Source organism: Nematolebias whitei, chromosome 21 (genome assembly GCF_014905685.2).
Source record: "Nematolebias whitei isolate Nwh7 chromosome 21, NemWhi1, whole genome shotgun sequence".
Taxonomy (NCBI): domain Eukaryota; kingdom Metazoa; phylum Chordata; class Actinopteri; order Cyprinodontiformes; family Rivulidae; genus Nematolebias; species Nematolebias whitei.
In genome coordinates, this window is record NC_056518.1 from 19569742 (window position 1) to 19596263 (window position 26522).

At 41.5% G+C, this 26522-nt stretch overlaps 2 protein-coding genes across 2 annotated transcripts in view; one reads left to right on the plus strand and one right to left on the minus strand.

The window, feature by feature from the left end:
* Positions 1-1622: 1622 nt before the first annotated feature.
* Positions 1623-4582, minus strand: zbtb42 (zinc finger and BTB domain containing 42). The gene is made up of 2 exons (XM_037694667.1): positions 4447-4582; positions 1623-3313 (listed from the first exon to the last, which is right to left on the minus strand). The coding sequence occupies exon 2, from the start codon at positions 3297-3299 to the stop codon at positions 1722-1724; it is 1578 nt and encodes a 525-aa protein (XP_037550595.1). The 5' UTR covers positions 3300-3313; positions 4447-4582; the 3' UTR covers positions 1623-1721.
* A 7218-nt stretch (positions 4583-11800) lies between these two features.
* Positions 11801-26522, plus strand: part of akt1 (v-akt murine thymoma viral oncogene homolog 1) — a 31513-nt gene continuing 16791 nt past the window's right edge. Inside the window, exons 1-2 of the mRNA XM_037695064.1 lie at positions 11801-12015; positions 16195-16370. Coding sequence (XP_037550992.1) covers positions 16325-16370 — 46 coding nt within the window. The 5' untranslated portion in view covers positions 11801-12015; positions 16195-16324. The remainder of the gene's footprint in view (positions 12016-16194; positions 16371-26522) is intronic.

Genomic DNA, 26522 nt, shown 5'->3' on the forward strand with positions numbered 1-26522 from the left:
AAGAGATCCACCCGACTCCCTCCAGCAAACTTATTATAACATGGAAAACAAAACTCCACTTCATAAATAGAATATATATTTACATTAAATACACAAATAAGAAATAGCAGCCTAGACAATAGTGTTGAAACTATATGCATGCCAAAAACAAGTGCTTCTCTATGAAAAAAAAAAAGTATTGAGTACTCTGCAGAGGTTTCTAAATAATACATTAAAATTACAGTAACTTGATTTGCACAGAGAAAACAAGACAGCCCCAACACCAGTTAGTGAGTACCAGGATCGCTAGAAAAGACTCGACGCCTTTCAAGCTTACAGGAGCTAAAGTAAACCCCGAACAGAGTCGAACTAATAAATAAATGCTGATCAAGTCTTCTCAGGACAGATTCGACAAATGTGAGCTTTTAGCGCGACGCCTCAGTGGATCTATGAACGGGCAGAAGCGTTTCCTGCCATAAACGGATCTTCATCAGTAGTAACTTACACACATACAGTGGCAATTCAGAAAAATCAGTAGGTTTAGTCAAACGTTGATGTTCTGATATTGGTTTTGCCCTCACTTCAGTCGAGGGTTTCAGTGTACTTTTTGTGTTTTACCAGGAATTAAGCTTATTCAACAGCCACCGTTCAATTTTAACCAAAACTAGTCAAAAACAATTTATTTTGCAACTTCTTTAACCGAGAGCCCTCATGGATTCATTCAGGAGTAGATGATTATAGTTAATACCTGGCATGTGGAGTGTAATTTGTTTTTTCAAGGCCTCAAAAGTTAAAAAAAAAATTAAAAATAAAAGGCATGGCAATATTGTTTTAGTAAGTACACTAGTTTAAGAAGAATTTCATTAGGCAGCAGTGTTGCACACATTAGTTTTTAACTACTTTCCATAAGTTTTTTAAAGTGGCAAAAAATAAAATCAAGGTGTGCGCATTCACTCAGATGTCTTGAAAACTCCAAAATGGGTGAAAAAAACGATATACCGTATTTTTTGGACTATAAGGCGCACTTAAAATCCTTTAAGTTTCTCAAAAATCAGCATTATAATCAGGTGCGCCTTATGTGCTTACTGACCTCGAACCGATTTTACGTGGTACACAGCGCTCAAACATCTCTCAAAATGTTTTAAAGTTTCACTTAATGCGCCTTATAATCCAAAAACTATGGTAGATAAATGTCTGCTTACTTCTTGTCACAAAACGTTTTAAAAAAAAAACTACTCGCATAAAAACCATACTGGTGTCAAACTTCATTATTTTTTTTCTACTTCTTGACGATTAACTTAAACAAATCCCCAAAATAAATAATAAAACTTAATGTTGAAACAGAAATTATATCGCTACTTGTGGACGGTTCGAATCTCTCATGTGCACAAATAAAAAGTTTCACTGACGATTGTGTGAAAGCATTAGCTTCCACCTTAAGGGTTTGAACGTGGGTTGCGTTTTTCTAATATACCATCGATAAACTCAACAGACCGACATTAACGAGACAATTAAGTGCATCGTCTGATTTGATAACTTTCAGTGATAAGGATCAGCTGAAACTCCTCCTGCTGCCTGACTCAGTCCAGCACAGAAAACAGCTAAAGTTGCTACATCTTTCAGCTCGAGAAATGCTTCATGGGGTAAAATTCAAAAGAAATGCCTCCGAACAAACAGCCAACACGTGTGTAGTGAAAACAGTTCAAGGGTTCAGTTGTCTCATGGCACGACTGAGGGCGGTTCTATCCGATGGCAAGAGTCTTGACGAGGCCACAGTGAAACTTCCTGATGTGGCGGTACAGGTCGCCCGACTGCGTGAAGCGCCGTTCACACCACTTACACGCGTGCGGCTTCTCGCGCGTGTGAACCACAGCGTGCCGGCTCAAGTTATGCGAGTACTGGAAGCTCTTGCCGCACTGTCCGCAGGTGAACGGCTTCTCGCCGGAGTGCGTGCGCTCGTGGCGCTTGAGGGTGTACATGCAGGAGAAGGTCTTGTTGCACTGCATGCACGTTGGGACAGAGCCGTCGGGGGACAGCTTGGAGCGGGCGCCGTCCTTCTCTCGGAAGTGCGAGCTGAGGTGCAGCTGCAGCACGTGGGGGCTGGGGAAGACTTTGCTGCAGAGGGGGCACACGCACACCTGTTGGCCCGGAGGCAGGAGCACCCCGCTGGAGGTGGAGATGTCTGAAGAGGCCAGGTCGTCCTCCTCTTCCTCGCTGTCCCCCAACAGTCTGCCCCTCCCGTCCACCTCCCTGCCCGAAGCGCCCTCCCTCCTCCTGCAGGCCTCCCCCTCCTCGTCCATCAGGTCCTCCTCCTGGGAGAGCAGGGTGGCTGTAGCGCCGTTGTTGCCTGGGAAGAGGGCAGCGAACCCTGTCACCACTGAGCTCCTGGCACTATTCCCAAAGCGCTGGCTCTCAGGGCTCATCGGCTCACTGTCCTCCTGCTCTGACAGCAAGTCGTGTTCGTCTTTAACAAGTGGCTCAGTGCCCTGCTGCTGGCTGTCGAGGGCCAGCTGTCCCGAGACATAGGAGGGGTGTAAGGGATCTCTGCTAGACAGAGGCTTGAAAGACAAATCCAGTGCACAGTCCATGTCATCTGAAGCCCGGGACCTCTGGGACAGCAATACGGTGGAACTACTGACATCAGCTTTTGTTTTTCCAGCTGTTTGGACGCGGGGCTCGGCCTCCGCTGACACATAATTGACACCTACAAGGTCCGGGGACCTGCCAGAGTGACCGTTCGCCTTCTGCCTGCTCTGCGTGGACCTATCACAATCTGTGACAGCCAGCCTGACTTCACTGTTGTCCATGTCAAACTCTTCTTTAAGGGGGGCTCTGTGAAGCCCCTGGGGCTGCCGCTGAACGAGCTGCTTACGGTGCAGCTCGCCATCTGAGGAAGTTTCCCTGTCCAGACAGCCGAGTCCCAAACCCTCGCCAATCTTCTCATCCAGCGAGGAAAGTTCTTTATCTTTGAGCTTGCCTTTGCACACTTTCACGATATCGTACATGTGGAGGTAACTGGCTGCTGCCAGAACATCCTCCACGGGCAGAGTGCTGAATTCCAACTTCCCCTCATACATAAATTCAAGGAGCAGACTGAAAGCCGGGGCTGTCACAATGTCACTGTTGAGATGCACAACGTCCCTTTTGTCTAGCTGGTCCCTGTAGAAGAGATGGAAGTACATGCTGCAGGAGGCCAGCACGGCTCTGTGCGCTTTGAATCGAGCCTGCCCGACGAGAACAGTGCAGTCACAGAGGAAACCTTGGTGACGCTGCTGACTCAGACACTGCAGCAACTGGCGGCTATGGTCTGGGAACTCCATTCTTCCTTCATAACCTGATGGGGAAACAGGAAAAACAGGATACTGGATGAAGCAAATGAGGCAGTATTTAGAGGGCACAGCAGTGTCAAACACAGCAAAGTGACCAAAAAGTAGGAAGACGTCAACCAAATGACCTAAAAATTATAAGAAACCTACACTTTTAAATATAAGTTTGATTTTTTTTTTTTTTTGCGTCTTAAAAACTTAATGCAGGAAAAAAAACATCTGCCAACTTTATCCAACTTAAACATTCTTCCAAGACGGCATGGCACCATGTATCGCCGCGTAAATAGAGCCACCTCTCCAATTTATGCCCAAGCATTTCATGCGCTTCCACAAATGTGGCCAGAAGTGACGCACCGGCGCCTCTCCAAACAAACACGCACGCACACACACACAGCGCTGTTTACAGGACAAGCAGAGCAGGACTGTGAGTGATAGTCCAGGAGGAGAAGAGGACTGAAGTGAAAAAATAAGAGCTTGCAGAGTGAGTAAACTGGTGCCCTGTTTGCTAATTACACTGCAAGCTGTGGAGTCAGCTGCTCTGACATCACCGCAATGGAAACGCTACCTCCAGCTGTGCTCTTCTGCATGCCATATGTTTACGCAGACCAGCGCAGTCCACAAAAACCAGTCGGAACTTAAAAAGCAAAAAAACATTATTCCATGTTTTCGAACACAATAAGCCGTTTTCAAACTTTCCAATTACTGTAGATTACCTAAAAGCGCACGAAGTCCCTTTGCGCACCCAGAAACTCCTTCAGGTCGGACGTTAAATAAATATACGATTAAATTATGACTGAAAACACGCTTGATAAAAACACAATCGGAGGCGAGTTGGATGTTAAAAGTTTCACTGGTGCTGATAACACCGTGTAGAAAGTCCCCGTTCTGTGCGTAAAGTCGAAGAAGAAGGAAGAAAAATGGTGTGGCTACATGAGAACCAGGAGGGCCAAGGTCGCGGTAAGCCGAGCTCCGTGTGTCCGTGTCGGGAAACGCATTGCTGGGAGCCTTTTAAACAGCGGAGCAACTCAGCAACTGCGCTGAAGCAAGCCGTGAGGAAGAGGAGGAGGAGGAGGAGAGGGGGGCGACACTCTTTTAACTTTCGCTTTATCCCGTTTCAAAGCACGAAAGCGCCCCCACTTACATGTACTTCCGCCCGGTTCGTCGTCTCCTTTCTCTCCTACGAGCCCCGGCGTCCTCTCATGATGTGCGGCCAGATGTTCGCGTCTCCTCGCCGTTTCTTGAGCTCCCAGTCCCGACCCTGGGAAGGCAGGCTGGCCGCACTCAGCGCTGCTGTGTGTCAGGCAGGTTGATAATGGCTCAAGTCTCGCGAGATCTCGCCGACATCACAATAACTTCTGTAGCTGCTCCGAGATTTCACACAGCGGCAGCAAGTAGCAGAGGAGGGGACGGCGATGCTTAAAACACCTGTCCCGCGAACAGGGGCGGCTTTCATGGGAACAAGTCTCCTTAACGGCAAGGAAAACCAGCTTTTATAATAAAAATGAGACATTTTTAAGGCAAAGTGCATGATATTAGGAATCTCAATGGTTAATAAAGGTTTTGATGAGGTTTTTTCCAGACATGTCTATAATTCAAGCGTTTATTTTCTCTGGATTTTAATGGTATGAATGCAGATTCTGATAGTTTAGCTTTTACCTAGCCCTTTAGCTTTTAACTATTTTTTTTCCTTTTTAGCTTGCATTTATCTAGCTTTAGCATTTAGCTAAAATTTTTGGAGAGCAATTAGCTTCTTATAGCTTTTAGCTATCGTTCTGCTTCTTTTTAGCTAGTGTTTAGCTACGTTGGCTTTTAGCTGGTATTTTGCTCAACATATAAGACTTTTCTGTTAGAGTTCTGCCTTTTTTAGCTTTTGGCTAGTATTTTGCTGCTTTTGGCTTAGTGTTCTGCTTCTTTTAGCTTTTATTTAGCATTTTGCTTTTTTTTTGGCTTCTAGCTAGTGTTCAGCTTTTTTTAAAAATTTTTTCTTTAATGAATTAAGGTTTAGCCTTTTCAGCTGTCATTCAGTTCGGTTCAATTCGGTGTAATTATATAGCGCCAAGTCACAACCGAAGTCATCTCAGGGCACTGAACAGATACATTGTAAATGCCAGTTAGTAAAGTTTTCTATCTAAGGAAGGAATTACTTCATTCAGCGCTGACTTTGCATTTTTGCAAAAAAATGTTTGAAAATTTCTAGTTGCAATTAATGCTTTGGCCTTTTTAAGTCTCTATTTATACCATTAAGAATTTTTTATAGTTGATGTTTTAAAATAGATGTTTTTGTCATATATGAGTTATATTTTAAACAAATTTAAAAGTATATATAAATCATGTTTTGTATTTCAGAACAGTGGTTCCTAAAGCTGTCCCTCTATGAATTATGAAGCATCAAGTTTGGGGTCATGTAATGATTTCCCAAAATTAAATATAAAAAAACAATGAAAGAAAGAAAAATACTTAATGTGAGGTTTTTATTTCCATTTAAAAATAATGTGGTTAGTGTTGTAATAATTGGTTAAAAATGATTATTGTCATTATATGTTTGTTTATTTGATCTAAAGTTTAACCAAAAATATCTGAGATCACCAGCTTGCCACTGTTATTTTTGTGGTTTCAAAAGCTGCAAAGTTTGAGAAAATTATCTTAAAAGGTCAGCTTTGAGAACTTTAAAAGTTGTATTTTCTTACCTAGCTTTGTGATAAATCAACTATTATAGAAAAATAAGTGCTCAAAGTTGTTAAAGGATCCTTAAACTCCTAAAAGTGTCGTCAAAACACCAATCGGAGTCTTCGCTGTAACCATTTAAGCAAGAGACGGTGGCACAGTGAACAAACAGAGGCTCAAAGTTGCAGCTGCTCATCTCATGGCCCCTTTCCCCCCCTCCCTCGCCGCCTCATCCCTCCTTGTGCTCCCCCAACTGCTTCAGTCACCTTTGCCCCGTGTTCCAGCTGTCGTGGGTTTAGAAAGGGCCATTTGCAGCTCCTCGCAGCCTCCTGACACACAGGGGACTGCGCAATGTGACTGATGGGAGGCGGCAGCCACTGGTTTCAAGGGGCCACCAGCTACATTATTCCATTTTTAGTCTGCGTGCATTGCTATAATAGGGTGGTTTTTATTTATATACAAAACAAAAGATGCAACTTTTCATCTTCAGACAAAATAATAAAGAAAAGTGTCAGGTGCGTGGCAAACAATTGACCATTCAGCGTGGATGCTACATCCATCCAGGGGCAGCGATGCGGATAAGAATAGGAGCAGCGGCCCCGTGTTTCTCTTCCCCTGGCAAACGTAGGCGCCCAGTAGAGGAGGGGTGTGTGTTCACAGGGCCAAGACAAAGCAGCGGTTGTGCCTGGGGACCGTGGCCTCAGCGGAGAGAGGCTCGGCACGGTGAAGGTTCTCACACACAGAAAAAAAAAAGATAGAGAGACAGAGAGAATGAGAGTGGGGGGGGAGCAGAGACAGAGAGAACACTTCCTGGAGGTTCATTCTTCCTCTCTGCAATCATCAATGGCATTCTCCTCCTGACCCACTCCTCTCCCAGACAAACAAAAGACCCTGCATTCCAGTGGAGCCTGACCAGCCAACCAGCCACGATGGAACCACATCTCTCCCCCCACTGGACCAAAGTCTCATGACAGCAGAGGTTTGTGCTCTGGATGTCAGTTTGAGGAGCATTGTCGTTCTTCAAAACATTTCTTCAAGTATATATCACTTTTTTCAACACAATGCTGCGTTTTCCTGCAGACGTTTTAAAATCCAGCTCCCTCCGCACATTTTCACACAATTCAAACATGCATATATCATTGAGAGATTTAAGATCCCCAAAGTTTTGTGGCTTTGTGTTTAACCGCACAATCGTCACTGTTTTAATCGCTCATCTGTACTGATGCTACAGTTTTACGCTCCATTTATGCAACTCCCTTGTCTAATTGTTACATCTATCTTTCATTCATTCAACCTTTATTTATACAGGTTAATCCCATTGAGCCTCGGGGACTCATTTACAAGAGAGACCTGAATTTTTTTTTAACAAAGAGTGAAGACAACAGTGGACACCAACGACGATACGAGACGATCATAAAAGAGGCGTACACATTTTATTTTATTTTAATTTTTTACAAGTTAAAATAAAATGGTAACCAAAAGGACAATCAAAAGGAAACAAAATTAGATTATAAGGCGGTGTAGAAAACTAAAAACAGGAACATGTCTGAACTGGTTTTTGCCAGGAACTTAACAGATGTTTGAAGCCACTTAGAGGTCCAGGTCGAGAGCTTCAGATCTTATTGCAAGATATTCCAGGAAACAGGAGCGGAGTAGGAGAAGGCCCTTTTGCCTAGTTCAGTCCTCATTGAGGGGACACTGCATGTAATAATGTCCTGAGAGCGCACACTGTAGATAACTGTATCTAACTCCTATTTGGGGATGCACAATATTATCAGCATGGTATCGATATCAGACGATATTAGCGATAAAGTTAAATATTGGACGGTCCATCAAAATAACTCACCGATATAAAAGGCTTCTGTTTTAAGTTCATTTTTAATTTAAGAATCTGTCAAGTATATTTATTAATGCACTACTACTTATGCACTTTCGTTAGAGAGAGTAAATGTCATGAATAAATCTGACTTTAAATATAATCCAAATTGAAGTGTTACATCATTTTCAGCTCCCTTTGGTAGCATGCCAAATCGACAAAGACCACGCAGAATAATTCCACAGCAGAGAAGTCTCTAGTAGGTCTAGGGGGAAAATATTGGTATTGATATCGGTTATCGGCCAAATAAGTTTAACATATTGGCATATTGGATATCGGCCAAAAATCCAATATCGTGCATCCCTAGTCCTAATGTAACAGCATCTGTGTATACTTCAATCCCTTTCATCTCATGATGATTTCAGTTTTCTATTAGCAGTTTTTCAAGATCACTTCTGTCTATTATATTCTCAAGAATCATACCTCGTAATCAGCTCGCTTGGATGCGTTACTTATTGTGATGAACCTGCAGAAGAAATCAGACCAGAGGCGGTTCAGGAGTTAAAAACAGCAGATGAAAATGTGGGATTCCCTCTGTCGTCTCTGCTCGCATGCGAGGAACAGCTTGGCACAGCTCACAGTAACAGTGAGGACTTCATGGAGTAAGTGATAAAAAAAGAGAAGTGGGAAGTGACAGTAGAGCCGGCTGAGAGACAGAGGGCACACAGGTCCATAAATCTTTTATCACAGAGGGAACACAAGCAACAGTCCCTGCAGTCCAGTTCTTGTCACGTTATTTATCAATCGTTGCACAAATTCTCACCATAATCTGATGATTTTATTTCAAACTGCACCTCTCTCACATCTGTTTATGACTTTATGATGATGAATAAAGTTTTACTGACATGTCTTTGGAATTAGGGAGTAAAATAAAGAAAAAAAGTCACACGGGAACTGCAGTGAAATATTTTAAGTGATAAAATTTAGATTTATTTTATTTTGAAAGGCCTTCAAGTTAGAGATATTTGGGTTAAGCAGAGACTTAGTTACCTGTCTGTACCTGTCTGGAATCACCTTAACTCTTACCTTTCCAGGTCAGAGGCTTAAATCCTGATTATAACTCAAAAGTTATCTGATAAAACAGCATTTTGTTGTTTTTCTCAGCAGATTTATTAGGCAATGTGATATATTATTGCCTACGTTCATCTCGTCTTACCAAAACAGCACCATTTATTATTCTGTGTTAATATTTCATTCATGTTTTCAAGAACTCAAATTTTCTGCATTCAAAGTAAAACTGCACAGAAAGTTGAAAGGCTGCAGATGGCAACAAGAAGGCACGCAGTACTTATAATGAACATTTTTATTCTTCTTTTTTATTAGTAGTATTTTGTTGGTTTTGTGCGTGTTCTTTGTAGTTGAGGTTCCTTTTTAACATGGAAGTCACAGTATATTTTCAGGTCAATGCAACAGCATTTACTTCTGTATTGCATCAATTTGCTTAATAAAGATTTGTAACAACAGTCTCTTCCTCTTCTTGTGTATTCCATTTCAGGTAGTTTAGCCCAGTTTAGCACACTGAGTCATTTTTTTAATGTACCATGCTGCAAAATATGTGCAAAATGTGTGATTAATTAATTTTTTTATTGGCCTAAATAAGCAAGTTTTCTAAAGAGTTTTCCTTTTCTAAATAAAGATGGGAGTGCCGGTCAAAACATACGACGCAAAAACAGTTAATGAAAACTTAAAACAATGTAAAGAACAGGGGAAGGTTGAACTTGAGACTATTGAAATGATTAAAAGTTACTAATTGTATTGGCTATTTATTTTTGCAGTTTGTTAATGTTTTTTTCCTTTTGGCTTCTTGGGGAAAAAATGGAAATATATTGTACTGTGTCATTACTTTTGCACAAAAATTTGATTCTTTAATATACTCAGTTTGAAATAATCATTCATGTAAATATTTAAGTGTCTGATCAAACTCTTTTCATGATGACAAAAAAAAAAACTAACTTAGAATTACAGTAATATGATTAAATAATATACTAAAGTTCATGCTCAATAATCCAGGTAATAATCCAACGATGTTGTCAGGTTATCTGGGTGGTTTCTTGTATTGCTACGACATTTCGTCCTTCATCCAAAGGACTTCTTCATTCTGAGGAGCCACCAAACAAACTGAGTCCCACCAGCAGCACACAGTGGGGGAAAAAAACAAACATGATTAAATGTTTTTATTGAAAAAATGAAGAACATTTTTTTTTAAAGACCCAGCAAGGGTTTAAAGATTACATATCAATTCCTTTCATGCCAGAGTTTTAGACAAAAATCACCTTATGATGAGAAACGATGATGAAAAATAGGGAAAAACACATGACATGCAATCACATGCAACATGGATGTCACGCCCAGAGTATTGTTAGTGACTTTCAGCTATTTGGTGGGTTAACATCAACCTCCAGCGCTGTTAGCAGGGTGCTGGTGGCAAATAGACTCGAAGGCAGATGATCTGCTGTGACAAGCCTTGCTAAAAAAAAAAATCAGCTGAAAGACAGTGAAGCTGTACAATCAATGATTACTTTAATTGTTTGCACAGTCCCTGTGATAAATATATGCAAAATATGAGTAAAATTGACTGAATTATAGTTATTTTTATGCCTTCCAAGATCAATGGATTGGTCATTGATATCAATAGTCATTGGATTTACATATCCAATGACTATTTTCTGAAATAAAAGAAAATTAAAGCAACTTGCCCAGTGGGTGCATGGTGACAACAAATTGATGGGGATGACTTAAAACAGTCAATGGTAAAACTTCTAAAAAAATATATTGCACAGCCTTTTTTTTTTTTAGCTTAGGATCAGCTAAAACTAAACCAAATCTTAAAGCTCTGTAAAACTGAGTTAGTTTTAGTAATTTTATAGCCACAGTGGCAGGAATTTTGACTCAAGTTGACTCTAAAGGATACTCATTCATAGATCTACATATTCTATTCTGCAAAATTCATTAAAGTTGTTCACTAAACATTTTGGTAACAGACACAAACATCTGCTTTGCCTTCTTGGTAAAGAACATCAGCACCTTGCAGACGTTTGATGCTATCAATAATCACTAAGATTCTTAACTGGCTGTAATACCGTATCCATCACTGCACTCTGTACTCATTGGTCAATTGGTCATCGTTAACTTCACGCAGACTCTCACACGGATGCATTTTCATCTATAAATCACTTCTTGGTCTGTTGCCTTCATACATCTCCTCCTACATGTCACTTCATCAGTGTAGCTCTCAAGACATAATTACCTGCAGTGTCCCCTCAGTGCGGACCGAACTTGTCAAAAGGGCCTTCTCTTTCTCCGCTCCTGGAACACCGTGCAAAAAGATCTGAAGTTGTCGACTTTGACCACTCTAAGGGATTTTTAAAAAATTGTTAAGTTCTTTGCAAAAACCAATGCAGACGTGTTCCTGTTTTTAGTATTTTACATGGCTTTATAATGTAGCTGTTTTTGTTTAGTTCTTATAACATTTACTTTATTTATTTTTCATTTTGTATGCTTTTATATTGTTGTCTGTACCTCATTTGTGTTGTTTGTTTAAAACAGATCTCTCTTGTAAATGAGTGCTCGTGACTCAGTGAGGCTAACCTGTATAATTAAAGGTCGGTGGCGGGCGATAATACGCATTTACACACCTAAATTTGAATAAACTTGAATCCAGAAAATAAACTGATTACTCAGTAATTTATTGCAACTTGCTCTGAAGCAAGTGGCATTTTTTAAATTTTATTTTTTACAAAAAAATAAAAGTTTGTTTTCTTTTTTGAATGTCCAGAGGACCAGATTTAACTTTTTTTTTACCCTCATTTATAATCTCCACTGGACTTGTGCGGGTCCGTGGGCCGTTAGTTGAACACCACTGGCGCAGATGAAACGGATGAGAGTTCACTGAGGCTACGCGTCCCCGGCTCCTCTCCTGCTTCAGGTTTTTTTTTTTTTTTTAATGGGAAGCCTGGTTTACTCCTGTGACTGATACGGGGTTGGCGCTAGGACCCGGGAGGCGCCGCCGCGCAGCAGCGGTTGGGAGGTGTTGTGGAAGAAAAGGCAAAGAGAGAGAAACGGAGTAAATGAGAGCACTTCTGTCCACATTGTTGAAGGACTTATCAACTCCAAACACTCTCGAAACACCCCACTATAATGAGACGGACACACTGTTGAGCTCCTGTCCAGGTAAACGTCCATCTTTTCTTCGCATGTTTAACTCCAAGAGGCCGAGAGCTGAAAACAGGGTAGGTCCCCCATTGTACTTACATGGGATGCGGTTATTCTCACCCAAGCTGCCCCGCTAGGCCCCATATCCTTTCTGTCGCTAACAAACCCGATTTTTTGATGCCTTCATAGCTTCATTTCGCCGACCTGGAAAGACGGAACTCTTTACAACCCCCCCACGTAATGATTTCCAACGCGTTGCTCTTCTGTAAACACCTAATCCGCTTTGTTTCTTTCCGAAAGAAGAAGCTAGTTTTGACAAAGACCACTTCGAAAGCGAAGCAGTGCCTGAAAAGTGTTCACCTCTGCTGCGAAGTTTGGCCCAGCTTTATGGCCCTGGAGGCGAATGAAAACAAATGAGCTCAACAAGAAGAGGAGACGGCAGCTCATTCATTGTTCTAAACCACCACTGCGTTTGTTTACTCACTTTGGTTGGACTTTTATTGCCACACGTTTAACCTTTAGTCACTTGGCTTTGTTGTTTTTGTCACAGCCCCAGCAGACAAAAAGTTAGCACACCTTTTGTTGTGACTTGTTGACACACTCCACTGGCTCTCAAAAATGGGGGCCTTTTGGGTAAACTCCAGGGAGGTCACAGCTAGTGTTATTTCTAGTGTTCCTCTCTAGTAATCAGTCCCATGAGATAATGCATGTTTTTGATTGGTTCCTCTGTCTTCACTGTCATTATCACCACCACCTAGTTGTTCACATACCCACTGAATCATGTTAACTACAGGCTCTTTTTGTCAGGTATGTTTATTTGAGTAGAAATTTGATGCAAGGGGTCCATTTTTTTTTTTTTTTTTGCATAACTTTTATCTGTTTGTCTCCATTTCCCCTCAGAGTTTAAAGCAATATCCCCCTCCAGGCATGCAGTACCCTTCCAAGTGTCAAAATGTTTTTTTTTCCAAGTCATGAGACTACGTCTGTCTGTTGTGGGTATGCGAGGGAGCTTGGCATGTGACCCGAGGAAGACGCAACAAGCTGGCGTAATGATGCCGCCAGTGTTCTATTTAGAAAATACCAGTCACCTCCCACCCAATCCCCTCACAGCTCCATTGACGCAAATGTGCCACTGGTTGCTCACAGAATCTGAAGAATGTTGTTGGAAAAAATGTGCCCCTTCAGACAGATGGGACTTGAAACCTGATTGAGCCATGAGAGTTTAATACGACTGAGGAAGATGCAGGTTACTGTCAGCGCACTCCTCTCAGTCTGTGCCACATACATTTCAGCTAAAACACTTCTTGTTTGACTCGTCTCGTGTTCGAGATGCCGTTTGACTCGCCGCCACCCCTGTAATGCTTTGAGTAAGTTGAGTTCAGCAATCTTCAGAGTAGCTATGGATTGTCTGAACAACATGAAAATGAATACGTTCACATAAGGCGTTGCTGGTCATGTCATCACAGGATTAAGCCAGGAAGTCAACTTTGTTTTTCAAGGTTGCTCTTACTGCATTTTGCATGTTGGCAACAATTGCTGCAATATTCGTATTATCAATTATGTGTTTTCAGGGAACTGAAACGAGGAACTTGGTTCTGTAGAGTAGATTAGACTACGGTAACACCAGTTCCACTGTAGTATTTGGAAACAAGTGTTGCCCCCAAGGACTAATTTCCAATAGCAGGTGAACTTATTTGATGCTTGTATTTTTTTATTTTATTTCTTAATCATGCGAAATGTTTGAGAGTAATGACAAACCAGCTGCTGACTGTATTTACCTGAGCGGCAGCAGGAACCAGAGGAGAAATGGATCTATTGATCTGTTGTGATGACGGAAGTGATGTGATGATGTTGGCCTGATGTTTCTGCATCCTGCCTTAAGCACATGGGACTGTCCTGTCTGGCCCGTGACAGTCTGCGTGTGTGGTATGTTTTGCTGCATGACTGATTTGCATTGATTGGGATGCCTCCCTTACTCTACTCTCCTTTCAGTGGAGCTAGAAAGATGAATGAGTGAATACTGTCCTGACATCAAGGCAGGCAGGCGGTGGCCCACAGGCCTGAAGACCATGTGACCTGCCGTCAGGGTACTGGGTTCATAGTGGCTGCAGCACTGGCAGCAGCCCAGCTTTTCCACCCAGGCCACAGTAGCAATAGGTCGCTCCCATTAAAACAGCAGTGCTCTGTAGTGGCTCCAGAGCCAGTCTAGTGCATGTGTTGCCTTCTTGACTGTGGTGTGCGTGCACTCAAGTTTGTTTGTGTGATGTATCCCAGTGTGTATAGAACATGTGGATGCGTGTGTCACCGAGTGCACTCTTTGGGATGCCTTAAAGGATCCCGTGGTTTGAGAAATCCCTGGTTTGTATTGCACTCTGTGCGTCTTTTCGGGATCCGTCCAACATTGATCGTGTGAGAGAAGTTCTGCAGTAAATCGAAACTTGTCGGGAAACAAACCCGTTTTGATGTTGTACGCTCACCTTTGCTCACTTATAGAAGCGAGAGCAGAATGACAGTAAAAAGAGTGTTGATCGCACATTTAGTGTGAAGCCCAGGGCTGTACTAATATGACTCGTAATCTGTCAATAGTCACATTCACTTCCTGTTGTTGGCCACACCAGTAAACGGAATGAGGCCAGTCAAACTTGAGCTTCTTTTTTTTTTTGTTGTTTTTGATGCAGAAGCAGGAAAATTGATTTTCAATGTTTTGGGAATAACTGGTGTGTGACTTCATTGTAGAAGTATCACATTTGATCATTGATTTGAATGCAAGGCAGAACGAAAACTGTTTTTATGTCGGAAAGAAGGCCTGAAATGATCAAAGTGTTTTTGGTAATGTTAGCCTGTAGGGTTATTTTTCTGTATGTGCTGTTTGTAGATAACCAAGTGATCTGGAACTCAGTTTGTCAGATGACTGATAGTGCAGTTTCACTGTACTCAAACCATCATACATTTTACTTTAGGTTGAATTACATTGATTTCTGAAGTTTGATCTTTTACTTGTATTTACTTTTTATACTTCAGGCAGTGTATTTATGAACTCACAGACATGTGTGACACTTTTAGACGCATGCATTCTGTAAATATCACAAAATTGTTTTGTTTTTTTAACATGTGGGACCAGGAACCAAGTTCTTAAAAATAAATATCAGTCAGGAATTTAGCTTATTTGGTTTTTAAAGTAATTAGTTTTTATTCCACAAAAGACCACTTTTCATGCATCTTGCAGCAAAATGAATAATGTGATGCTGTAAGATTTAACTTTTTTTTTTATATAACATTACAGTGTCTTTTGCGATTGGTGACTTTATAGAAAATGTATTTTTTTCTTTTAAGGAACAGTTTTAGTTTGAATTAGTTTTTTTTTAGTTTCTGTATGTTTCCCCTGTGAATTTAGAATGACCATAAATGTATTTATAATTATAGAAGTGTAAAAGCCATTGTAAAGTTCCTTAAGTTTTTTCATTGCAAGCTGAATTAATTTATTGCATCATTGAAGTAATTCAGCAAAAAACAACAACAACAAAGAGAAATATAATTTTATTATTGTCCAGTGCTAATTTTTAGTGCAAGACGAAATTAGATTTTTTTATTTTGTCACCTGCCTCAGAACTGCATTCTCCAATTTTCATGAAACCACCAAACAAAACTGGTCATTTTAAGCTTTATCACTTGGTTAAAGGATTAAAGTAAAAAAAAAACATGCAATCAAATGGAAAATGTGAGTCTAGCTTTGCCAAAACCATTAGTGTACACTTTTTTTTACACAGCGCCAAAACAAGCTTGACAATCTATTAATGTGTGTGGTTTGTGTGAGAATTATTTGACGTCATAGTTTTTTATTTTTTCAGTTCTGTTGTGGTCACAAGTGGAGGAAAAACTCCTAGTCTATCAGGAATGGCTGTGTTGGTTGTGAACAGCATGGAATTTTCCAATACTGGAGACTTCACAATGAATGCCATAAACCACAGCCTTGCACAGTTATTTGAACCTTGAAATGTTTCAGGTTCCACTTGTTAAAAGGACACCACTGCGGCGGCAGTGTCCCCTCCTCAGACTAGGCCATAAAGCACGAGGATCTTCTCACTTCCACAACCTCCAATCTCCGGTGTTTGCCTGAGGGTTAATATTCAGACAGATTGGGGGGGGAAATCCTTCACCTCAAAGCGAGGCTAATTTTTACTTTTCTTCAACTAATAGGTTACCACCATTGAAAAGGCAGCTGTAAACCTCAGGACCCCATCTCCAGGCTCCTGCCAGGGCTGAGTTAAGGAAGCAGAGTTGTGTCTCTCCCTGTGGGAAACCTGGATCCTTCATCTAGTCCACCAACATGACCAATGTGGTGATTGTCAAGGAGGGATGGCTGCATAAAAGAGGTAACAACACTTCTACTATATGATTTATTTTATCGTTTTTAACACTTTGTCCTAATATCAGTTATGATGCAGATGTTGTCACATTGTTTGCTTTATGTCCTTTTGTTTACCGCCAAGTGTCGTGATCATTGTATATTCTAAAACTGTTCAAACATGCAGGTTAACCACAAACACAAAATATGTAAAGACTTCAAAATATGTTCATTGCGCAAAAAGATTCCCAACCCCTTGTTGATGCATGTTTGCATTCTGCACTGACAGTGTTGTTGCACCTCATGTTTAATGTATTCACTGGAGTAGCTTCAGATTTATTTATTTATTTGCATTAGCTGTTAAATTAGCACATTTGTAATGTTTTGCCTCTAAATTGGCAAGCATTTTGCGATTGATAATCAACTATTTATAACTGATAAAACCAGCTTATTTGTGGTGTCCCTGATTGGGCCCCATTAGTTTCCCTGATAGTGCTGTGTGGTGTGACATGGTTCTGTGTTGGGCGTGAGTCCTGTTGTTTGGACGAAAAGGCATTCCTCACATACCTGCTGGCTTTGAGCAGCTTTATGTGTGCATACTAACTCTGCCTTCAACTACAGCTGCCTCACAGAGCTCACTCCATCACCACCAGGGGCAAAACAGGATAAGACATTTTCCAAAACCACTGAAATCTCCCAAACTCTGAGCCAAAGAACCAGACTTTTTGGATGATGAGGGGTAACTAAGATATGGGAGCAGGTCACTTGTAAAACTCATGGAAACAGATTTCTGCTGTGGTGTCTTCCTATCTTCAAGGCTTGGGTCAGCCTCAGGAAGACATAATTGTGTCTTTACACCTTGTGCTGAGTCTCAGGCTTAATCCAATGTTACATTTAAAATAGTTTGCACAAAACAGAGTTAGGAGTGTTCACATTGGGGAGTAGGGCAGTCCCAATAGGAGAGAAACGTCCCTTCAAACTTTGATTTTTAAGGGATACATTTCATAGATAGCTGTACTAACAGCTAAACCCACAGCTGCATTTTCTTTACACAATAACCCCCTGTTTTGATTATATCAAATAAATAAATCCCATATAGCATACAGCAGTTTTTAAGGAAACTTTGGTTTCCAACTTGATCACAAAGTTAAATGTAAAAAAAAAAAATAATAATTAGGTAGAGTACTGCAAACTGCATCATCAGCATCTTAGAAATTAATATTTTTGTCCGAAGAAGAGTCTAAAATGACGGCAAACCTGAGAACAGCTAAACACGTTGTAAAGGAGGCTCTGCTGTTCACTGCATTTAGTTGAAGAAATAAAAATTCGAGTGAATATTTGAGACTAAGAAATGACACGCTTGTGCAGCTCGGTGGAAGTAACTCAACATCATTTTTACTCCTTTTAAACTACATTACTGAAAAATAATTTGGTAATAAATGGGCCTCTGTGTTGAAAAATGCAATATACGTAGTTTAATTTCAACAAAACTAGTTAAAAAAAATCTACAATTTGTTTGCGGTGTGTTTTATAAAATTGAATAAAACATATAAGAGGTTGAAAATAAAGTTGACTGAAATGGTATGAAAGCAAGTTGCTGTACTGGTGTTCATATTGTTTTGAATTGGGAGCGTTCATTCTGTAGGGGAAGTTGTTTTGAAACCACAATTATTATTATTTTTTTAATATGCCACCTCATTTGTATTTTTTTTTTTATCTATGTCTTGTTGAAAATGTATTTTATTTGTTTAGATATTGGTAAAGATTTTAAAATTCTTGTGATCATCCTCCTGTTTTCTAACATAATTGGAGAACAAACGTAAATATTTTGTGTGGCTGTATGCTTTAAATAAGGAAACAGAATAATTGTTTTTCACGGGGGTGATGTAAAGTTGCACTTGTTTGACATGTCTCTTTCATTCTAACCCTATACGATTGTGCACTATACATTTTGCACTTTATTTCCCCACACGTTTTGTCATTTGTTGCTTCTTTCCATGTTTGTTTTCTGTCACGAAACTGGCACATGTTCATTTTTCTGCACTTCCGCCAGCACTGATGAGAACAGAACATTCTTATATTGACTCGGTGTAAAATACAACTATAAGATTAGTCAAATAGTGACTGGTATGAAAACAGTGAGGTTTCCTGGCATGCACACAGCTCTTGCAGAGACACCGCTGTAGTTGTGACACGCACTAAACAAACAACCCTTCAGGAATAGTGAGTTGGCATGCTGTCGAGCCCAGCAGCTGTGCCCTGTGAAATGTCACACCGAGCCTCCACGTTTTGATTGGAGGACGTCCGCCCGCTTTCCTGACAGGAAGGCTTTCGGTGTCACATCACTGTCATGCAGTCTTGGCCCTAGAGCCACCACACAGAAGGTGAACCTACAGCAGCGCTGCGTCACTATCCATCACCTCAACCTGGGATCCTGCACCTTTGACTTGAGCTTTAGTTGTGTGGTAGTGCCACCCAAGAGATTCAAATCTCCATGTGGGCGTGATGATAAATGGCACAAACTACCTCACCATGCTCATTACTCCCATATATGCATTCAGAATACCAATTTAATGTCTCAAAAATAGACCTTTTATGTGTCCACCAACATTTTGTGCATGATCTATAAACATCATAGAAGACTGACCATTTTTTTTCATACTACTTTACAAAATTCATCTTGGTTTGCGTGTCCTCATCAACCTCTTGAAGTTAACATTTTTATTGGCTCTTTGTGATGATTTGGATCTCGCAGCAAGCCAGAGGAAAACACAAATCACAGCAGCTCTGGTTTAACTAAACACGGCCCTGCCATTCACCCTCACTCTTTGATTCCTTTCTGATTAGTCATCTTCACTGTGCACGTGCAAACTTTTATCAAAACTCCAGACAGAAAGTGGAGCCAGCATTTCACTTTCGTACCTTGTAGAGCTAATCTATCTTTACAGCTCCAGAGTCTCAGCCTTGAAAAACTCAGAATATTTGTTCCAGACGGGCTGCACTCGGAGAAATGATCTCACCCCAAAGGACACACCTTCATACTTTCTTCCTAAGCCTTGGGATTGGAAAAATGTGAATTGTGGACACTGAAGCTCTGATTTGCAAGTATGGTCAGTGTGAGGCATGCTTATTTATTGTTAACACCACCAGCAGGACACAATACCCAGTGCCCCAATGCACAGACCACATCACAAGTGAAGGCTTGCACAAGCACTATAACTTTGTTACTATCATACCCAGTTGTTACGTGTCCCCAAATACTTCCCTTTTTAGGAGCTGTGCACCCACACACTTTAAACGAGCCTACGGCCTCTAGTTGTCACAGACACCGAGCAGCATGCCATTTCTTTTTGGAAGTGCATTGTGTTTTTTTTTGTTTTTTTTTCTCCCCCCCGCAAAGTTTTCATCAAAGCCAGAGCATCATCAGACATCAAAGAGGCAGATTGTGGGTTCCCTAGTTTCCAGTGAGGCGCTGTGGCCAAAAACGCAGCGAAGCTCAGCAGAACAGCATTTGCTTGTCCTCGCCTCTTCTCCGGACCTTGTTTGTTTGACTCATTTGCTCTCTGACAAGTATAAAGAGCCGTCCCCCTCGTTAGGCTAACGAAGGCCACAACAACTGTTGGATTTGGGGAACATGCTCAGCTGGCTCCGTCTCATGAGAGGAGCTCTGGGTTAAAACGGGGAGGGGAAGCAGAAAGCGCACCAGTAGAGGTGGTGAGGGGAAAATAAAAGGGACAGAAGTTAAACGGCATATTTTGTGATTTTCCCCAGAACATTGCTCAGTGACCCAGGCGGCTTGAGGAGAGTTGGTAAATGTCGTGTGCGACGTGCCACAGAGACCTTCTCGTGGTTTGGTTTGCAGCTCATCAGCTGATTGGCCTCTTTTGCTGGTCATGCGGTTGAAGGACACCCATGACGTGCTCCTCCAAGCAAAACCTTGTTGGTGGTCCAGAACCCTTCACGAGACACAGAAAGAGGAAAAGGTGGGGGAGGAAAACAAGACGTAGAAGATGAAACATACTTTTTCATCTTGTGAATATCTGTGCATCTGGTGAGCAGACCTGCATCAATTCGGCCAACTTTTTTTTTTTTTCTCACAATAGTAACAATTTGTAATATATTATCTCAGTAAGGGAATGCAGAGTTTTCTTTTATTAAATATTCTTCAAAGAAGCAAACCCATCTGATTAGGAAATATATTATGATGCTGTCCCAAGACTTCTTATCCTTGAATTTCTTACAGATTTCTTGTTGGGCTCAGCCAGGCTCCTGCACATCCCCTCATTATGGCTCAGTGTCCACGCGCTGCTGCTCCGCACTGACGCACACACATGCATATTGCTGAAGTAGAAAAGTTTCACCAAATTTGGCAAAAGTATTCTCTTCAATAGTGAGGGGTTTTCTAAGTTAAACACTCGTTAGTGTTTCAAGATCATCAGCGGCTGTGTATATTTTATACGGTACCATTTACGGCTTTGTTCATGTTTTTTATTTTTGTTTTTTGTCATTTCACCAGCTTGAATAATAAAAAAAGAGCAGTTGTTATTAAAGAGCACATTTACAACTTTGCTGATGTTTACAGTTGTTATCAAACAGCTGATTTTTGACCTTGTAATATTAATATATTAGATGAACTGAGACAAATTATTTGATGCGTGAAAGATTAAAACTATCTCCTTCTGTCATGATTAAATGAAGTGAAACCAGTGCTGAGAAGTGGCAAAATGACAGATCCATGGCAGCTCTTGAACCCAGGGAAAAGCAAATTGACATATGGGAGGCCTGTAAAGTAATCCACCCCAAAATGGTACAAACACAAATTTGTAACTAGCATCTGCTTGAATTAAATTAAATTGAAGCATTGGATGCTAAGGATTATTGTGCTGCACTTTTCTTAGACCTGTCTAAAGCTTTTGACACTGTGGACCATGACATCTTATATGTCATAAGCTCTCAGAAATTGGTTTCTCAAATCATACCATTGGTTGGTTCTCCAACTATCTTTCAGATCAGAGGCATGTGTTCAACATAATGGCATTTCCTCCAGTTATTTAACAGTCAACAATGGTGTACCACAAGGCTCAGTCTTAGGACCCACCCTCTTTACATAGGTAATGTAGTTCAGAGCATCCCTGATGCATCCTTACATTTCTATGCTGATGGCACAGTTTTTTATTGTCGAGCTAAATCAGTTGCCAAGGCTTTCCAGCTTTTGCAATCAGCTTTCGACATCATCCAGTCAGATTTGTTCCATCTCAAACTTGTCCTAAATGCCGACAAAACCAAAGGGATGTTGTTTTCAAACAGGAAGTCTGTCCCAGCAGTTTTTCCTCTGATTTTATCCTTTAATGGTGTCCCTATTGAGATTGTCGATTCCTGTAAACATTTGGGTATCTTGGTTGAATCACATCTCTCTTAAGCTTCACGTGGAAAACTTAGTAAAGAAATTGAAAGAAATTGGGTTTCGTTTTCAGAAATAGATCCCGTTTAACTCTGAATGCTAGGAAACGCCTTGTAACTGTGACTTTCCTTCCGTCCATTGACTACGGTAACATTATTTACATGAACACTCCTACAAGCACCCTGCAGATGTTTGATGCTGTCTATCATGGTGCTCTAAGATTCATAACTGGCTGTAACTACTGTACCCACCACTACATCTTGTATTCACTGGTTAACTGGACATCATTAACTTCACGCAGACTCTCACACTGGTATATTTTCATCTTTAAATCACTTCTTGGTCTGTTGCCTTCATACATCTCCTACATGTCTCTGCGTGAGTGCAGCTACAGCGTGCACTCTCAGGACATTATTACATGCAGTGTCCCCTCAGTGCAGACTGAACTAGGCAAAAGGGACTTCTCCTACTCTGCTCCTGTTTCCTGGAATATCTTGCAAAACGAACTAAAGCTCTTGACCTTGACCTCTCTAAGTGGCTTCAAACATCTGTTAAGTTCCTGGCAAAAACCAATGCAGACATGTTCTTGTTTTTAGTTTTCTACACCGCCTTATAATCTAGCTGTTTTTTCACTACTTTTCCTTTTTAATTACCATTTTATTTTCACTTTTTTTATTTTTTTATTTGTATGCATCCTTTATGATCGTCTATTGTTGTTGTTGTCCACTGTTGTCATCACTCTTTGTTAAAATGTAGGTATCTCTTGTAAATGAGTCCCCGAGGCTCAATGGGATTAACCTGTATAAATAAAGGTTGAATGGAAAAAAAAAAAACAACTTTGTGACAGCAGGTTATTTCGGGGCTTTGTGAAAGTGACAAATCACAGCTTGGCATGGAATACCTCTCCCATTTTTTTGTATGTAACTTTAAAACGGATTAACCCAACTTTTTAGTAGTTTTTTTATTCTACCCAGTTAACCAGCAGCAGTAAAAGCCACAGTGACTGATCAAGGAGTTGAGCCCCCGTAGGCAGGGTCCAGCAGCAGAGGGTGTCGCACCAGGAAGCCAGCGCTCTGGCAGGCCAGGCTTCTGGCCGTCAGTGCAGACCCCCTGCTCTGTGTAATGGGAAGCAGTCTTCCTGCTAAATGTGGTGGAGAGAAGTAAATTACTGGGGTGCAGCTGTCGGCACGCAGGCTCTGTGGTGAAACCAGGAGGCTGCGGGAGATGGCACCTCCACCATTTGCCTGCTCTCATGGCAAACCTGCTGTGTGCTTACTTTTCTGTGTAGAGTCCGCCTGCTTGTCCCAACTGTGGTGCTCAGCAGTGCTCGCTCGTCTCCTTTTATAAATTCCCTTGCCACCCACCTCCCTTTAATTTTGTCACCATCTTCATCTCTGTCTTCTTGTTCTTCACTTTTTTTCGTCTCACAATTTTCCTGTTCTCATCTTCGTTACACCCCTCTATTTTCCTTCTCTCTGGCCCACCCTTACAGCATCATCCCTGCTCGGTTCTCTTTCACTTCCAGCCCACTCTCCCTGCCTACCACCCTGTTGCTCATATATAATGACCCTGCTACTTGAACCCGTGGTGGAAGCTGCTATGGACCAGCAAAAAAGCTTCCAGTGTTTGACATCAATCACGTCACTGGCCCAAATCCCCACTTTAGAAAAGAAAGAGGAGATGGAAAAACACGTGCAATAAAACCAACATGTCCTCCTATTATTCTGTTACTCATAACATATTTCCAAGTTATCCAGAAGCTGTACAAAAATTGATTATTGTATTTGGATTCAGAAATTTCCAACGGCTGAATGTATGTTTTTGAAATACATAAAAGGTCCACTGGTTTTCTTTCAATCTCTTTTGAGAGGGTGATCTTACATCAATCCTCAAGAGTTCATCGGCACTAATTTGCTCTAAATAATGTGTGTTTATTTGTTTGCAATGCAGTAACCCTGTTAACTAATCCATGGATTGCTTGTTTACCCAGGGAGAAGGGGCAAATCTCAGCCCCAGTGTGGCAGGGGGAACTTCCCACAGTGTCTCTATGGTAATCAGCAGGTGTCACTCACCATGGAGAAGAACTGAGAGCTTTCTTATAAGCGTGAGAAAGAAGGGCAGCCTCCATTGCATCCCCATCCCCCTGTTTTTTTCTTCCTTTTTTCCTGTTAGGGGTAGCAACAGCAGCCCTAGTGACAGGAAAGGGTTAGATTCGAGACCAGGCTGGTCCTTCAACCCAACTTATTGATGCTTCTGACTCTGCAGTCCCCCTCCATCCAGTTGTATGAAAGAGATGTTAAACGTTTGGTTGTCAAGAAGACAAAGCAAAAAAAAAAAAAAACATAAGGACCTGGATTATTGAGCATGCATCAGGATATAAGGAAGGAGTTCCAGCTCCTGGATGCTAGTTTAAAATGAGTCGTGTGCTGCCTTATTTGGTCAAATGAGCAGTTGAGGGTTTGTCAGCCTTCTGACTAGGCCAGTGCATGTTGGTTACTGGGGCTCACTGGTGACCCCTGCATCAGAAAAACCCACTCTCTTCTGGAGGCTGCTGCACATTAAGATGCAGGGCACAGGGTGGCAGGCCACAGCTGCAGCCTACAGGCAGAACCCGGCAGAAAAGAACCAAAGGGATAGCGGGGGAGAGAGGAAGAAAAAAACAAAACAAAAGGAGAAGCCCCCCTTCCCCTCCTCTCTCGCTTTTAGAGTTCTAATTCCCTAATCCTCAACCTCCGCCTCCCCACACACCCTCCTCATCCGATTCCCACCACTTTGACACACACATTCACACATGCATAGTCTGTGCAGCTTCCACTGGCTCCCTTCCTCTCATCCCCAAGCTATGAATGGCCAGACGGGGACAAAACCCAACAGCAGTCCTCTCAGGAAGTCCAACCACTGGGTGTAGGCACTGAGAGGCACAGTGTCTGACCCTCAAACTTCCTTGCAGTGTGTGAGATCATTGAGCCACTTCATACAATTTCCTTTGTGTTTGTCTTGATCCCCTCTTGTCTTTGAAAAGTTTTGCAAGTTCTACTTGAAACAGAGACAGGAAAGAGCAAATGTGATGTGCAACAGGACTAGCGTTGGACGTATTGTTGGGATGCTGTGGCCTTTTTTTTTCTTTCTGTGGGCTGCTTGATGAATGGTACATGATGTGTCTTATTAAAAGCCAACAAGCCACAGCAGCTGGGACCTCAGCATTCCTGACATTGTCACATGGAGACGGATAGAAGAGAGTGCTCCTCAGAAACGGTCACTAACCGCCCTCTCTATTTTCCCCTTTCTGTGTAAAGACTTCCACATTTTTTCTTTTATTCACCAATTCTTCAATAAGAAGCTGTCTGTCTGGCTTTTATACTTCAAGCCTCTTAAAGCCAAGTTGACTTGCAAATAGCCTTTGTGTCCCAAGAATTGATGTGAATTGAAATTGCTCTAGATTCTGCTTTATTGCAAGCCTGTGACAGGTGACGTCTTTGAATCTGTAAAATCAGGTACACCGGCTCTGGAGAACCGTTTTGCATGAACGTACCTCTCTCGTGATTTGGTGCACGCAAACACGAGCAGACGGGACGATGCTCCACTTTGTACAGCTGTGACCAAACCTGTTCTTTCCCACGGCACTTTGTATGTTTTGTGTTTAGGGTATAAAGGGCGTGGCAGTTGCATGCGAGAACTGTCCACATACAAGGCCACACAGCAGCTGGCAAATAAAGATGAATTCTGTTGTGTTTGGCAGCGGTTTTCTGTTCATTATTTTCCACTTTGCCCAGCATGCATCCCAGCCCTCAGCAGCTGCTTGTCATGTAAAGACACTCTATCAGGCCCTGACAGCTCCTCCCATGCACACACACCATGCGCATGGCTCATACACACTTGACTTCTGCTCTCACACACTCCCTTCCACTTGCAGCCCTACATATTTAGGGAACATATGTAGTGATCTGTCTCACTAGCACTCCATTCGGCACAGCTCTTCGCACAAAGCTTTTTCATCCCCTCCAGTTCTCTCATCGCTCAACTTGTGTCAGATCAGTCTTTTTATACTTCTGTCCTTCCTCTAATTTAGTTGAGTTGAGCCACATGTCTACAGTCAAACTTTTTTTGTTTGTTTGTAAGAAAAACTTTGATTCTGTGACACAGAACAACAAGGAGGGTTTTCTAAATGTGTGTGCATGCCGTGATCGACACTTGGTGTAGGTTTTATCTTATCTAGGTTGTGGTCAGTCTGTGGGCCATTTTCCTGTTTTGGAGAACATTTTGACATCAAATAGGGTTTAGTTTACTGGAACACAGTGATGATAATCTGACTTTAAAGCAGAAGGCTCTGTTGCATATTATGAGGCCCATTGTCCTTTGTCAGCTGTTTGTGTTGTTTTGCTCACCATACAGGAAGTATTTCAGGTTTACCTTGCAAAACATTGATGTGAAGTTGTGTGAAAATTTAAAGAAGCTGTCAAAGCCTGTCATGATAACAAATGTTGCTGGGCGATTATCTCAAATTATTGCAATAAACAATGATATTGTTTTAAATTGGACAATAATTAGTAATTATTGTCAAATTTAAGAATAAATGTTGAAATACCTTTTTTGACCACTGGATGGCAGTATTAGAGTTTGAACCGAAGGATGGATAGTGAGGGAGCGAGCAGCGTGTCTCTTTAAGAAAAATGGGAGGGAGGACCCTTGACATGACATGGGCTGCCTCTCCTTGGTTCTCAAAATGACGGACACTTGGTGTGGTTTGAGCTCTTTAGCATAGCATTTTTCACACGAAGC